This window comes from Fusarium musae, chromosome 6 (genome assembly GCF_019915245.1).
Source record: "Fusarium musae strain F31 chromosome 6, whole genome shotgun sequence".
Taxonomy (NCBI): domain Eukaryota; kingdom Fungi; phylum Ascomycota; class Sordariomycetes; order Hypocreales; family Nectriaceae; genus Fusarium; species Fusarium musae.
Genome location: NC_058392.1, coordinates 421,260 through 437,776, shown reverse-complemented (window position 1 = coordinate 437,776; position 16,517 = coordinate 421,260). Strand labels below are relative to the sequence as shown.

At 27.5% G+C, this 16,517-nt stretch overlaps 3 protein-coding genes across 3 annotated transcripts; all 3 read left to right on the top strand.

Moving 5' to 3' along the window:
* Positions 1 to 10,125: 10,125 nt before the first annotated feature.
* On the top strand, positions 10,126 to 11,067 carry J7337_008003 (uncharacterized protein; the record flags this gene model as incomplete). Its single annotated transcript, XM_044825630.1, has 1 exon — positions 10,126 to 11,067. One exon carries the CDS (start codon positions 10,126 to 10,128, stop codon positions 11,065 to 11,067), a length of 942 nt encoding a protein of 313 aa, XP_044678547.1.
* Positions 11,068 to 11,292: 225 nt separating this feature from the next.
* Positions 11,293 to 12,246, top strand: J7337_008002 (uncharacterized protein; the record flags this gene model as incomplete). The annotated part of the gene is made up of 1 exon (XM_044825629.1): positions 11,293 to 12,246. The coding sequence occupies one exon, from the start codon at positions 11,293 to 11,295 to the stop codon at positions 12,244 to 12,246; it is 954 nt and encodes a 317-aa protein (XP_044678546.1).
* Positions 12,247 to 13,208: 962 nt separating this feature from the next.
* J7337_008001 (uncharacterized protein) lies at positions 13,209 to 13,881 on the top strand (the record flags this gene model as incomplete). Its single annotated transcript, XM_044825628.1, has 2 exons — positions 13,209 to 13,551; positions 13,604 to 13,881. The coding sequence occupies 2 exons, from the start codon at positions 13,209 to 13,211 to the stop codon at positions 13,879 to 13,881; spliced, it is 621 nt and encodes a 206-aa protein (XP_044678545.1).
* Positions 13,882 to 16,517: the final 2,636 nt, after the last annotated feature.

Here is a 16,517-nt window from a genome sequence, read left to right as displayed (position 1 = left end):
AATTAAACTTTAAATATTAAGTAAAACTCTAGAATTAAATATATAGCTTAAAAGTATTAATATAGCTTATTTAAGTATATTATAAAAACCTCTTTAAAGTAAACCCTTATTAAGAATTAACTCTTTTAATACTTATAATATAAGCTTATATAAGGCTTTATAAAAGTATAATAACTTATTAATAAATATATTAAAATAAACCTTTAATATAAGTAATATTTATAATTTAACTTTAGCTAAATTAAGTTTAGTATTAAATAATAAAAATTAAAAAGATATAAAAATCCTTTTAATAATTATAATAAATATAAAATAAAATAATAATACTTAAAAAAAGTTCTTTAATATAAACTAAAATTATAAAGAAAATACTTTTAAAAAGATTAATAATAATAGATCTTATAATTTAAACTTTAATAATAAAAGTAATTATAAAAATACTAAATCTTTAAGAAATTTTAGTTTTATTATTAGCCTTTTTATAAAACTATAAGCTATTATAACTTTAAGTAAAATAATATTATTAACTTTATTTAAATAAAACTTAAAATATAACTAAATATTAAATAAAATATATAATATAATATATATAAAATATATATAATAATAAGAAAACTTTTTATATATAACTTTTAAAAAAATAAGTAGCTAAATATTTAGTAATTAATAAAAATACTTTAATATATAAGCTTAAAATAAAGCTATATTATTAATAAAGTTAAGTATATAAATATAATACTTTTAAAAGTAAAATTTAAATAAAGTAATTAAAAATAAATTAAATAGTATTTTAAATTTCTTATTAAGGCTTAATTAATATAAAAAAAATAATAAAAAACTAAATAAACTTATTATAATATTTTTTATAATATTAAAAGTAATAAAAAAAAAACTTATATAAAAAATAAATTTATTAATTTAAACTTATTAAACTTAAAAATTAAAAATAGCTTTAAATAAAAAAAGAAAATTTATAAAAATAACCTTAAAGCTTTATTAATTTTATAAAATTATATATCTTAAGTATTTATTAATTATATTTACCTTTAATTTATATTCTTTATATTACTTTATATTATCTTATAACTTAATTTAATCTATTACTAACTTACTAAACTAGCTTTAGCTTACTAATATTTATAGTTTTTCCTTTAATATTAAAACTTTTATTTTATAATTTACCTTTTTATTTCTTTTTTCTTTTTTATTTCCTTTTTTTTATTTTATAATAGCTCTTAATTCTTATAATATAATATTTATATTATTAATTTAATTACTTTAACTATATATTTTAATTTTATAAATTATATTTAATATTAGCTATTACTATTACTTAATTTAATAGCTATAATAAAAGCTTATTATTTTATTAATAAATCTTAATTTTATTTTAAATAATTAACTAAGTTTTTTAAAGCTTTTAATTTACTTATAATAGTTAATATAATAAATATATTTTATATATTTAAAAGGCTTATAATATAATTAAAAATTATAAAATTAATTTATTATATTAATATTAATTTATTAATATATAGTAAGTTTTTATTTATAATATTTAAATATTAAAAAAAAGTATATAAATTAAAGATATTATTAATATTAAAATTATTAATATTAGTTAAATTACTATTTATATAAGTATTAATTATTATAATAAGATAATTATAGCTATTAATATTAATTATATAATATAATATCTTTAAATAGTTTTTATAGTTTTTAATTTATTTAAAATTAAGCTTTTAAAATTAAAGCTTTAGTATTAATTACTTTAATTAAGTAATAATAAAAAAGGCTTTTAGCTTACTAAAGCTAAAGAAAATATCTTTTTATATTTATAAATTAAAGCTATTTATTTAATTAAATTATAAGGTTAAAGGTAATACTATATAACTTTAAGATTTATTTTTAAAATTATTATATTTTTTAATATTATATATAATACCTTATATATAATATATTAAAAAATAAATATTATATTATATTATTTTTATTATAAGACTTTATTAATTATACTTTATATATTATTATAAAGATATTTTATCTTTTTTTAATAAAAAGTAAATTTATTAATTTAAACTTAAAAATTAAAAATAGCTTTAAATAAAAAAAGAAAATTTATAAAAATAACTTTAAAGCTTTATTAATTTTATAAAACTATATATCTTAAGTATTTATTAATTATATTTACTTTTAATTTATATTTTTTATATTATTTTATATTATTTTATAATTTAATTTAATTTATTATTAACTTATTAAGCTAGTTTTAGTTTACTAATATTTATAGTTTTTTTTTTAATATTAAAACTTTTATTTTATAATTTACTTTTTTATTTTTTTTTTATTTTTTTTTTTATTTTATAATAGCTTTTAATTCCTATAATATAATATTTATATTATTAATTTAATTACTTTAATTATATATTTTAACTTTATAAATTATATTTAATATTAATTATTATTATTACTTAATTTAATAACTATAATAAAAACCTATTACTTTATTAATAGATTTTAATTTTACTTTAAGTAATTAACTAGATCTTTTAAAGCCTTTAATTTACTTATAATAGTTAATATAATAAATATATTTTATATATTTAAAAGCCTTATAATATAATTAAAAATTATAAAATTAACTTATTATATTAATATTAATTTATTAATATATAATAAGTCTTTACTTATAATATTTAAATATTAAAAGAAAGTATATAAATTAAAGATATTATTAATATTAAAATTATTAATATTAATTAAATTACTATTTATATAAGTATTAACTGCTATAATAAGATAGTTATAGCTATTAATATTAATTATATAATATAATATTTTTAAATAACTTTTATAGTTTTTAGCTTATTTAAAATTAAGCTTTTAAGATTAAAGCCTTAGTATTAATTACTTTAATTAAGTAATATTAGAAAAGGCCTTTAGTTTATTAAAGCTAAGGAAAATATCTTTTTATACTTATAAATTAAAGCTATTTATTTAATTAGATTATAAAGTTAAAAGCAGTATTATATAACCTTAAGACTTACTTTTAAAATTATTATATTTTTTAATATTATATATAATACTTTATATATAATATATTAAAAAATAAGTATTATATTATATTATTTTTATTATAAGACTTTATTAGCTATACTTTATATATTATTATAAAGATATTTTATCTTTTTAATAAAATTATATATTAAAATACTTATATAAAGTAAGCTTTCTTAAAGTAATATACTTTAAAATAAACTTATTATATATAATATATATATTTTAAAAAGTTAAAATATCTTTATAATAATATATAAAGTATAGTTAATAAGGTCTTATAATAAAAATAATATAATATAATACTTATTTTTTAATATATTATATATAAGGTATTATATATAATATTAAAAAAAATATAATAACTTTAAAAGTAAGTTTTAAGGTTATATAATACTACTGCCTTTAACTTTATAATTTAATTAAATAAGTAGCTTTAATTTATAAGTATAAAAAGATATTTCCTTTAGCTTTAATAAGCTAAATGCCTTTTTTATTATTATCTAGTTAAAGTAATTAATATTAAAGCTTTAACTTTAAAAGCTTAGTTTTAAATAAACTAAAGATTATAAAAATAAATATAAAATATAATACTATATAATTAATATTAATAATAGCTATAATTATTTAATTAAAGTAGTTAATATCTATATATCTAGCCTTTTAATTAAAATCTATAGCCTTAAGTTTAATATTATATTAATCTTTTAATCTTTTTTAAAGTATTATAAAATTATAAAAAAATACTTATTATATATTAATAAACTATTAATAATATAGTAAGTTAATTTTATAATCTTTAGCTATTAAGTATAGCTATTTAATATTAATAAAAATAGAATTAAAAATAAAGCCTTTAATAACTATATTATAAATTAAATATCCCCAGTTCAACTACTGTTTTATCATTAATTTCACTTTATCTGCAGTTCAGACGCAAAGGCAGTTAGTCACGTGCCTAGGCACGTGCATTCAATTAATAGAGTCATCATCAACTTCAGGTCAATTTAGCTTTCGCCAACTAACTTATACAAACAGAGTCAACCTTCTTCCTTCAAACCTTCGCAGAACCCCGCCATTACCCCGCCTTTACCTAACTCTATTCGCAGACACGCTTCAATTTCATACAATTAGGAGGATATAGTATAGATAATCGGCCTTAATAATTACATTCTTAAGCCACTCTTTATATAAGGCTAATAGACCTATTAATACAGTAAGGAAAGCTGCCTCCTCTATATTAAGAGGCAGGCTTTCTTTTATAGCCCTTTCTAGCTTATTTAATCTAGCTAGCTCCCTAGCTAGCTAAACCAGATAAATAAGATAACCTAGGCAGGCTAGATCTATATAACTGATTAAGTTAATTAGGGTGCAGTTAAAAATAGCTATCTTAACTAGGCTGGATAGGCTTCTAGATAAGAAGTTTTTCTTAATAGCTATAGCTATTATATAGAGCTTATAGCAATCTTTACTATTAGCCTAGCCTAGTACTAATTTAATCGTAGCGATAAGGTTATAGTTAGTTATATAATAGCCCTGATTAGGCTCTAGGCTCTTATATATAGCAGGTATTCTATTAGTGGCTATAATTGATGTCAGTAACTGTAACCAACAGTCAGGTCAGCGAATGTACTTAAATGCAATAGGTGTACTAGGCCTGTCTTTTAGCAGGGGTGAAGGAAGAAGGTTAATATAGCTGCTGAAAGGCGGTACTTATACTACTTAGTTAAGGCAGTAATTGCGCTACTTAAGGCAGATAAACCTTAACTAATATTAACTCCTATAATTCTGGCTTACTATAGGGGCCTTACTGTTTAAGCTATTATATAAAAAGTTAAAAGCTTAATAGCCCTAAATAAGGCTAATAGTAATTAAAAAAAAAAAAAAATAAATTAAATATATATATTAAAAGACTTAATAAATTACTTAAAATAGAGTTAATATCTATTAAAGTAATAGTAAGCTTTTATTAATAATATTATATTAAGTAATAGTAATAGTTAATATTAGCTATAATTTATAAAATTAAAATATATAATTATAGTAATTAAATTATAAATATAAATATTATATTATAGGAATTAAGGGCTATTATAGTATAAAGGAGGGAAAATAAAGGAGGAAAATAAGATAAAAAGGTAAATTAAAAAATAAAGATTTTAGTATTAAAAGAAAAACTATAAATATTAATAAGCTAAAGCTAGCTTAGTAAGTTAATAATAGATTAAATTAAGTTATAAGGTAATATAAAGTAATATAAGGAATATAAATTAAAAGTAAATATAGTTAATAAATACTTAAATAATATATATATAAAAAAAAATATTATAATTAAAAATAATAATAAAACTACTATTAATTAAATAAGTTTTTATATATAAATTTAATAAAAAAAGTTAGTTAATTAAATATAAAGTATATATTATAATATATAATAACTTTTAAAAAAATAATTTAAAAAGTATATATATAGTAACTCTTATTATAAGATCTTTCTAAATTATAATAATATTAATAGCTAAATTTAACTTTAAAATTATATAAATTAATATTAAAAATACTTTTATAAATATATTAAAAAGTAAAAATAATAAACTAATTATATATAAATTTCCTTTAAAGTTTAATATTATAAGAAAAGTATTTTTATTATAATATACTTTATATAGCTTTTATAATTTACTTAAGCTTTAATTTAAGATCTTTATAGTAAAATTAAAAAAGCTAGGTTTTAAGCTAAATATAAAAAAACCTTACCTTTTTTACTTAAAAAAAAGAAATATATACTTTATTTTTTTTATTAATAATATCCTTATTTTCTATTACTAAAATAACCTATTTATAATATAATATTTAATTACTAGCTTATAAAGTTACTTTAAATTTATTTAATAAAATAAAGTAAAGTAATTTCTTAATATTTAAATTATTTATAATTAAATTAAGTAAATAATAAGTTTATATTATAACTTTTATATTAAAAAAGTTATAATAAAATTTAATTAAGCTATAAAAAATACCTTTTTAGTAATTTTAATTTTATTACTAAAATATAAAAAATATAAAAATTAAGTAATAAAAAAAGAAATTAAGCTTTATTAAGAAAAAATAGGTTTAATACTATATACTATAATTATAATTAAGTTTAATATAGTATATACTATAAGCTATCTTTTTAAATTTCTTAATAACTTAAGTAAGTAATATTATCTTATAGTAAATTAAGTTATTTATTACTTATATTTTATATACCTTTTTTATATTATATATAAAAAGTATAATAAAACCTAAGTATTAATAATTATATTAAATACCTTTTTTATTAATAATTTTAAAATAAAAAAGTTATTATAAAAATATTTAATTAACTTATTTAAAGAATTAGTTATTTAAAAAGCTTTAAAGTAAGTAATAGTAATAACTTTAATTATAAAAGTTAAGCTTTTTATTTTTAAATAAGCTATTAAAAAGATAATAAAAATAAAATATCTTTTTAAAAATCTTTAATTTAATTTTAAGATTTTATAAGATATTTACTATAATAATTAGTAAATAATTTATTTAATAATAAATAATATAAAAATTATTACTTAATTATAATATATAAATATATAAAATATATAGCTTAAGTAAAAGTTTAAAGAAAAGTTATTTTTTATAATATACTTTAAAATTAATAAAATACTTATTAATAATTTAATTAAAGTACTTATAAAATAGTAATTTAAATACTTTTAATTATTACTAAATATATTATAATAAAATATTAATAAAAAAAATAGTTTAAAAGTATAATTATATTAAAGTTATAATTAATTTTATTTAATTAAATTTATTTATTAATAATAAATAGCTTAAATATTTAATTTTATTTTAAATCTTTAAAGTAAAATTATTAAATTAGCCTAATATAAAGTAATTATATAAAAATTATATTTAATTAATAAACTAAAGTAACTAATTACTTTTTTTTATTATTATTTAAAATAATAATCCTGCTTTTAATTTATAAAATAAAAGCTTATCTTTTTATAGCTTTATAAGCTTTATTATATTTAAGCTTAATTTATATAAAAGTTATTATAAAAAGGCTAAGTTAAAAAATAGCTAAGTTTATTTTTTTATATAATTCTTAAAATATAAAGTAAAAAAGTTAAAGTATTAAGCTAAAGATATATCTAATATATAAAAAAGCTAAAAAAGTAAAGTAATAAAAACCTTTATTATATTAAAATTTAATATAAATAGTATTAATTAATTTCTTAATTATATACTTAATATAATAAAATTCTTATTATAAAGATAAGTTAATTATAAAAATATAATTAAATTAAAATATATATAGCTTTAAAATACTTAAAATCTTTATAATTAAAATCTTTTTTTTTAACTTTAATCTTAATAGTAAGATTAACTATATAATTAACTATTAAAAAGGCTTTATTATAACTATAAGCTAGTTAACTAATTAAAATAAAAAAAGTAATAAAAAAATAAATATATATTTACTTATAAAAATATTTAAAGATTTAATATTTTTTATATTTATTAAAATTATAATAAGTTAAGTATTACTTTAAAAAGCTTTTTTTTATAAAAAAGCTTAATATATATCTTTTATAAAAAAAAAAAAAAATACTTTATAGACTTTTAATTAAAAAGAAAGTTATTTATTTTTTTTATAGCCTTTACCTAGTAACAACCAATAAATAGGACCCAGATATTCCAATAACAGCCACAAAAGTATCAACCATAAAGTCTCTAGCCAGACTAAAATCTCAATAAACTTAATCAATAAGGTTACCTTTAGGCTACAGCATCTCAAGCAACTCTAATCAAGATAAACACATCGCCTGACCAGCTAAAGAGCTACAAAAAGCTCAACTAACAGGGTCTGCAATTCCCCTATAACTTTAACCTTTCCTAATCTATCTATCCTCAAAAATACTTATCTCAACAATTACAAAATCATCAAGAAACCAACCAAGCCTCTATCAAATACAAGTTCTCCACCCAACATAAGATCAATAACGCTAACCTTAATCATAGTTAAGATATCAAACTCGCTCAACACGTAACCAGTAAAGGTCATTCAATAACACCTATAGCCTATCCCTACTAGCTATTATAATAACTAACTAATTAATAGTAATAATATCACTTTCCTTCAGACTAATTTAACCCCTAGGGCTAAATTCAGGGTATAAAAAGAAGCTAGACAGGTATTAGCTATTAGCTATAGTTAGCAGATAGATAACTAGTTACTTTAGCTAGTTATCTTTAAGTATAAGCTCCTTTACCGCTTACCTAGAAGCTCCCTCTATAAAAGGTAGCTTAATAGAGAGGTATAGCAGCTAAATACCCTAGGTAGAGAAGACCTATACTATTATAAGTTAAAGAATAAGTATAGCTTCTAGATCTAGAGCATTAGTATACTCGCAAACTATATCCTTGCTAACCTATAGGTCAAGCACCGGTAAGTAGGCTTATAAAGTGTTATAAGTAGTATTTAGAGTTCGTATACAATAGAATTGCCTAGGAAAATCTGCAAAGTTAATTATATAAGATAAAAAAGACTTTATATATAAGAAAGAGTTTTATCTAAAAGTTAAAAGAGCCCTTTAGCAGGTAAACAAAGCTATAATCAATTAAACAGAATTCGCCTAACTAAGCACATTCGCCCTATAAAATAATAACTAATGCCAAGGCAACAAACAGTAATATCAACAGTAATTCAACAAAAAGAAAGTTATTTATAATATAATAAATACTATTACTTTTATATAACTTAAGAATTATAACTTTAGATTTATAATAAAAAGTATTTAAAATATTATTTAAAGTAAAAAATATTTTAAATATAAAGATTTATTAATAAAGAAATATAAAAGTAAAAGTAATTAAATTATTATTAAAAAATTTAATCTTTTTAAAAGAAAAAAAGTAGATTTATTTTTATTATTATTATTATTATTATTATTATTATTATTATTATTATTATTATTATTATTATTATTATTATTATTATTATTATTATTATTATTATTATTATTATTATTATTATTATTATTATTATTATTATTATTATTATTATTATTATTATTATTATTATTATTATTATTATTATTATTATTATTATTATTATTATTATTATTATTATTATTATTATTATTATTATTTTTAATAAAAAGATATTTTAAAGCTATTTTAATAATATAAGTTATAATAATATATATTTAGTAAATAACTTAAGTATTTTAAAATAAAAAGTAAAATATTAAAAGTAAATTTAATTAAATAAAAAAAAAAGATATAAAATAATAAAACTTACTTTATATAATTTAAAAATATAAAGTATTTAAAAATTATAGTCTTTAAAAATAATATTAAAGTTAATAATATAATTAATAAAAAAAAAAGCTAAATTAAAGTATTAATATATAAAAATAAAAGTTTAAAGCTAATAATAGCTTTAATTAAAAAAAAAGGTAAAGTATAAAATTAATAAATAAAACTAATTATTATAATTATATTATAATATAATAAAAAAAAAAAGATTTATATCTTATAAAAAGGTATAATAAATAGTAATTATAGCCTAAATACCTTAAATTTAAGATTTACTTAATAATATAATTTATAATAATTTATAATAATTCCTTTAGCTTTTATATATATTATAGTTTTTTTTATATATTAGCTATAACTTTTTATTTATTATTTAAGTAAAATTAAATTTTAAGTTAAAAAAATAAAAATATTAATTTTTAAGTATTTACTTATATAATACTTAATTATAATTAATTAAGAATTATTTAAAAAATATATTAAAAAAACCTTAAATTAAATTTACTTAATTATATATATTTTAGCTTAATTTCTTTTATTTAATATAAAGCTAATATAAATTAGCTTTAATTTAATTAATTTAACTTAACCTTTTTAAGGTCTTTTAAATCTTATTTATTTACTTACTTTAGTGCGAATTAGCTGGTCATTATACGTTGACTATAGAACTGCCTAGGGCGCCAACTCGTAAGCCTGAAGCCCCAGATTCACACTTCCATGCTGACGCACTCAAGCATCGAGCCGGTAAAGAGGGCCATCTCAACTTTGCCAGACGGCGCAATAGCTTCTCTCATCTTCGAGGATACCCCATTTAACGACTTTGGAACTCTGGCAAAGACAGTCTCAGACAATTTCGCCAACCAAGACAGCAAGATTCAGACCGTGCCAAGTCTTGTTCCACTGGGATTCTATCAACAGGTAGTTCCAACAGGCCAAGCCGACATTGGCTTCTCCTGGTCGTTTTTCAATTACCTCGAGAACGTTCCGTCTGTTAGTCTTGACGCAACAGCATCACCAGCTGAGTTCGCAGTTGCTCGTCATAAAGCACTCGCAGCAACAGCGCATACAGACCTCATCAAGCTACTGAAGCTGAGGGCAAAGGAGACTCGGAGCGGAGGGTATTTCATTGCGGCTATTGGAGGGCAGGCGCCTGAAGGGGAGAGTACGCCTTCGAAGCCGGGATCGCAAGTTCTCCAGGCTGGGTTGATGAGAATGGTCGGCGAGGGCAAGCTGGCATTGCCTGAGCTGATGCAGATGGCTCTTTTCCCAAGTCATGAGCGCACTCCAAAGGAAATCGAAGCGGCGTTGAAAGATGAGGCCGTCGCACCGCTATGGGAGGTGCAGTCTATAGAGCCGAAGCTGATCGTGCAGCCAGCCTGGCAAGTTTACCAGGACAAGATCAAGACCGACAAAAGCAAGAAAGACGAAGCTCTAAAGGAATATGCTCAGATCGCCATTAATAACGTGGTCTCGGCTTCGGGCTGGTTCTGGGTTGATGTTTTGAAGAAGTCACGAGGCCAAAATTGGGACGGAGGCGAAGCATTTCTCGAAGAGTTTATCAACATCACCGTTGAGGAATTTATCACCAAATTTGCCGACTTCAAGTTGGAAATATGGTATAACTACATCAAGCTTAAGAGAACCGATAAGAAACCCTAAAACTGGTTGGGCAATAGGGTAGCATTTAGTGAAGAAACTCCATGGAGTTCTCGGAGTGGATGGCATCACGTCATATTGAGCACGTCGATTAGTAAGATTCATCTCCACGGATTTCCCTGATATCTAGATAAAATATGATATAACTCCTCACTTTAATACAACATTGCAATTATCCCAGCACCATCAATTCACTCCATCGTCATCAAGATTAATACGAGGTTTGATATGACGCAAATCGGAATCTTCCCCGCTTCTGGGGCTCTTGGCACCAGCACATACACTCATCTTCTCTCGCAAGTCCCAAACGACAAAGTCACGCTCATCAACCGCTATCCCGAAAAGGTTCCCAAGAAATACGTGGAGAATGGAACTACAGTTCGTCAAGCTTCTTACGAGTCTAGCGCTCAAGAACTCGAGACTGCGTTTGCAGGGATCGATGTTCTCTTTTTGATCTCGTATCCTAGCCATGTTCACGAATACAGGACAAAGGTGCACACCAAAGCACTTGATGCAGCGGTTGAAGCTGGGGTGAAGCATGTTTTTTACTCGTCGCTTGGATTCGCGTCGATTGATGAGAGTACTACGAAGGCCGAAGTCATGGGTGCGCATCTTGATAGCGAGGCGCATCTGCGAAAGATTGCGAGTGCGAAGGAGGGATTTACGTGGACGAGTGTCCGCGAGGGTCTATACAGCGAGTCATTCCCGATCTACACTTCATTCCTCGACCTCAAGAATCCTCCGTCCAAGATTTTCATTCCGCACGATGGAAGTGGGCCTGGCGTCAGCTGGGTCAAGAGAGATGAGCTCGGAGAAGCGACTGCACGTCTCATCGCCTCATATGCGAAATCACCACTATCATTCAAATACACCAACCAGATCGTCACTCTAACCGGTCCCAAATCCTGGACATTGTCAGAGACCGTCGAAGTCCTATCGCGCGCCGCAGGAAAAGACTTCAAGATCCAAGAGATCAGCGTGGACGAGTACGTTAACCTCCCTCAGATCAAAGGATACTTCGGAACAGAGGAGAAAGCGAGGACATGGGCTACAGCATGGGACGCCATCCGCGCCGGAGAAACAGCTGGTGTGACAAACACGATGAAAGAGATATTGGGAAGGGAGCCGGAGGATTTTGAAAAGACTATTGAGGAATTGGCCAAGAATCAGCGGTCAGGTTGATAAATTGTTAAGGCTGAACGTTGAGGAAATACGAAGGCTGAACTTTTGTGCTACGGTAGAGAGAATGAAATGCATGATGGTTTCTATTTTTAAACTGTGGAGAGGTTAGTGAGTGTGACGTGGTCGAGAGTTAGATCAGCGCCTCATTTGGATTAGAGTTTAGCGATGAAATGAATTCATGCGACCCTGTTGAACCCGCGAAATGCATTCTAGAAAAGTCTCAGAGATTAAAACGACATTCCAGCTGACTTCCCTACTGCGTAGCTTGCCATGACGGTTGTAGGCAAATGATCCTTCATCCGCTTCCGTTCCGTTAGCCGTAGTGAGTGGATCTTGCATCGATCTCGGCCTACGTCAGTGGGTATTAATAGCCCATAGCAACATCTAGTTTGTTCTGTTGTTTTAATGCAGGGATATCTTCTGCTGGCACGTTACTGGCGATCCTCGGCACATATGCCGTGCTTTACGAGATGGAAACCCGTCATGTGTTCTCGATCTCGTATCCGGGAGGCAGTGAAGTGGCGATGTTTCTTGTTTTCAGCTAGCCTCAAAAAAACAAAAACCTGTGGCTGGTAAAAAGAGGTGCCGAAAATAATCAGACTAAAAAGGTAGCTAAACCTTTTTGTCATTTAAATTAGAAGCCTAAGTCTTCTGGCGGAAGAATTTCTATGTGAAACAGTCCGAAAGACCCGATAGTCTGTTGTAATTGGATGTAACGGTAGGTGACATTAAAGGGACAAGTTTACGACAGGGGTATATCCTCCCCCATTCAAATGATGTCAACAACTGCCGTTGCACTCCTCATTCGTCAAAAGATCAACTGAAGATCCCTTGGGACCTCGTATTCACATTTATATAAGTCCTTATCCTAATCACTTCTTTCCATCTACCATTCTCACTCCAACCATCCAATCCATCAGAACATCCAACGTCTAATATCCAAACACCAAACATCAATCAAAATGCAGTTCAAGACTCTCTTCGCCGCCTCCCTCCTCGGCCTCGCTGCCGCCGCCCCTACAGAGGAGTGCAGCAGCACCAAGACCAGCCCCGCCAAGACCGGCAACTCTCCCGTCCCCAAGACCTTCGGTCTCGTCGCTCTGCGCTCCGCCAGCCCCATCCACTTCACACACTTCAGCGCCACTGAGAACGGCTTCTTGCTTGGTCTTCCAGCGGATAAGCAGAACGCTACCTGCTCCGGCAAGTCTGATGGATCAGCTGTCTTCCGTCTGAGCGAGGGTGAGCTGTACTTGTACAACACCGGCAAGAAGCAGCAGCGCGCTTACACTGATCGCTCTGGAATGGGTAAGTCCTCACTTGACACTTATTAAATTGAATCGTTGTTGACAAGGTATAGGCCAAGGTGTTCTTCAGTACGCTACTGTTAGCAAGAACCCTCTGCCCGATTCGTTCGAGACAAAGGGCTGGAAGATCGACAAGTCTGGAAACCTCAACTTTGACAATGCTAGCGGCTTCACTGCCTGCCGTGATGGCCCTGATGGTTCTTGGACTGTTTGGATTGCTACTGGAGCCACTCACCCTGGAAACACTGACGCCGAGTGTCTTGGCTTCAACGCCCGTGTTGCCGAGATTGAGCACCCTACTAGCTGCTTTTACTCCGAGTACTCTTCTTAAACCGAAGCTTGGATGATCATATGTATATAGATTTAGCGTGTATGCCTTTCTTGTAAACTGAGGTTATATTCATCACTTATCGTATAACTGCGTTGATCATTGATGTAAATGCCGAAATCCTTTTGTCTTCACAACTACCTATCACAAATATCTTGAGGTACAGCTAGCAATTTAAGGATAATCTGATATAACAATGTCGCCTGTGGCAAAGGGACCTAACATGCATTTTTATGTCTTTTACTTTCTAATCTCATACCACTATCCTTTCGGTAACTGTTCTGGGCGCCAAGCTGAGCTGAAATTGCTGCTGCTGCTGCTGTGACTGTGAGGGCTTGACGAAAGCAAGTCAACGAAAGGACCTGTCACAGCCAGATGACATGCATCCATTGCCGAAGCAAGAGAAGGAACCATTGATGCCACTAGTGCTGCGTGGTTGGAAGGAGGCCTTCAGAAGGAAGCAGGTCTTCAGAAAGAAAGAGGTCTTAGAAAGAAGGAGTGAGGTCACTGCGGTCTTCGAGGTGATCGATAAATACCCAACGTCCCAGAAACCAAAGGATTTATCAAACTTATTAAGAGTCTTCAACAGCTTATCTAAACTTCGACTAAGTTGAACTAAATATATGAAATTGATTGTCCTGTTTTTTCGTTTTCTTAGCCTGTCGTGCTCACAAGTCTCAATCACCGTTGTCTAATCATCAGCGATCAAGAAAGGATGTTAAACCTATTCGAAAGTCACTGGCTTCAAACTCTCTTTACTGAGGAAGGTTTGTAAAAGCTTTGGTTTATTATCTGCAGTTAGCAGAAAGACGGTCTCATAATGCATGCAAGATACCCTTGCACGTGAAGAAATAGCCTCTGGTCTTCGGCAGCCCATGGTTATTTAACTCGACCGAATCTGAGAAGTGCACTCTATGCGAAAGCTTCACGTGATATTGGATGTTCCAGAACCGAAACCTTATGTGATCGGTACAAAGACTTTGGTAGACTGTCCAAAATTAGTGTTTACCAATGAAAAAGTCTGTTACAAAAAGCCGATCCGGTGGCTATATAAACAATGCCAGTTACGAGATAACCTCCATCCTCTTTTTAATCTTCCATACTTTATACATGCTTTGCTAAAAGTCTCCAGAATGGTTACCGAGAGATGTTTCAGGCTCCAGCATCATCACATCTTGCCATGGGCTTTACGACAGCTACATCGCGTTCGACCAAGAACTGACACATCCAAGGTCCCATTTTTTGACGATAAAGAATCTGGGTTTTGTGTGCAGGCCGCGTCCGGACAAGAGCACAGAGAGACAACGACGTCTCTTCGACCCCAGGAGCCTCAACATTGCCCGATACAGACTTCTTCACTGCTGCGCCTCCCGCGCGAGTTACTACTTCAGATCATGGTCCTTTTGCCGCAAAGTTCTCTCTACATGATCCACCAAACCTGTGGCATCTTGCGTCATCTATTGGGCGGTTTTGAGTTCAAGTCCTTTCGACTGGAAATGTTGCGAAGTAATGAGGAAGAATACTGCATTACGGAAGCCGGTTTCAACGAGTTATATATTGTCAAAAGGCTGTTCCGCCGCAGGTCTCTGTGCAATCCTTGTGGCGAACTCTTCGACTCTGGTGAGCTTGAGAATAAACTTAGAGCTCTCTGGAAACCAGCCCTATGTGCTGGATGCAACGAACGCCATCCAGAGCTTCTATTCTCTCAAGGCCGGCGAACAGAAAATCGATGCGTTGGGCTCCTTGGTCACTTTGCAGTTTGCAAACATCTCAAACTCTCTGGCAAGTCGCTGGATATCGAGATAACCTTGAAAAATGCACTGGAGCGAGACGAGCGGGTGATCACGTGCAAACATCCTGATCACAATTCAGCCTACGACAAACGTAACGATTCATTGAGCTGCCACGTATTTCAGCCACGTATCAAATATTCGTATGCTACATTAGGTACGAGAAGCGAATACGCCAGATCTTTTCCCATGATGAAGGTCCATCGTCGACAAGATCTCGATATTAGGAAGTTGAGGTCGGCTTTACTGAAGCAACTACAAGAATTAGACGGCCTATGCCAACATGCCTCTGGTCAACTCGAATCTATCGCATCTTTTATGATCCTAGGCAAGCCTCGGTGTTCTTCCAATTGGGGGAACTGGCCTCATGACTATGAATGCCTTGACTGCACCTACGCTTGTAATCAGTGTGGAGCACGGTACCGCTGGGATTGGGAAAAAGATTGTGTCATACTTCGCCTTCAGATGGACAGGTTTTTTGCTTGCCCAGACTCCATCCACTGGCTCGCAAACATCAGTTTTGAAACTGATGAGCACCCTATTCTCAATAACAGTACCGAAAATGTATTATGGTGCTCTGATCCTGGTTGTGGTACTGGCAGTGGAGAACGATGGTTGTTGATGCTGGAAATATTCAAGAGGCATACGGCGTGCTATCTCGTTCACGACTATGATCTTTCGCCTCGTTGCACGACTTCCATGGACAGGCTGCCTTTAACACTGGAATATCAGACTTTTCAAGATGTAGCAAATTGGCCTGCAGGGTACAGGCGAGATGATTATTGGGGCTAGAACTATTATAGGAGTCTAAAAGTAGCAAATAATAACGCATTTTATATTGCGCTCTAT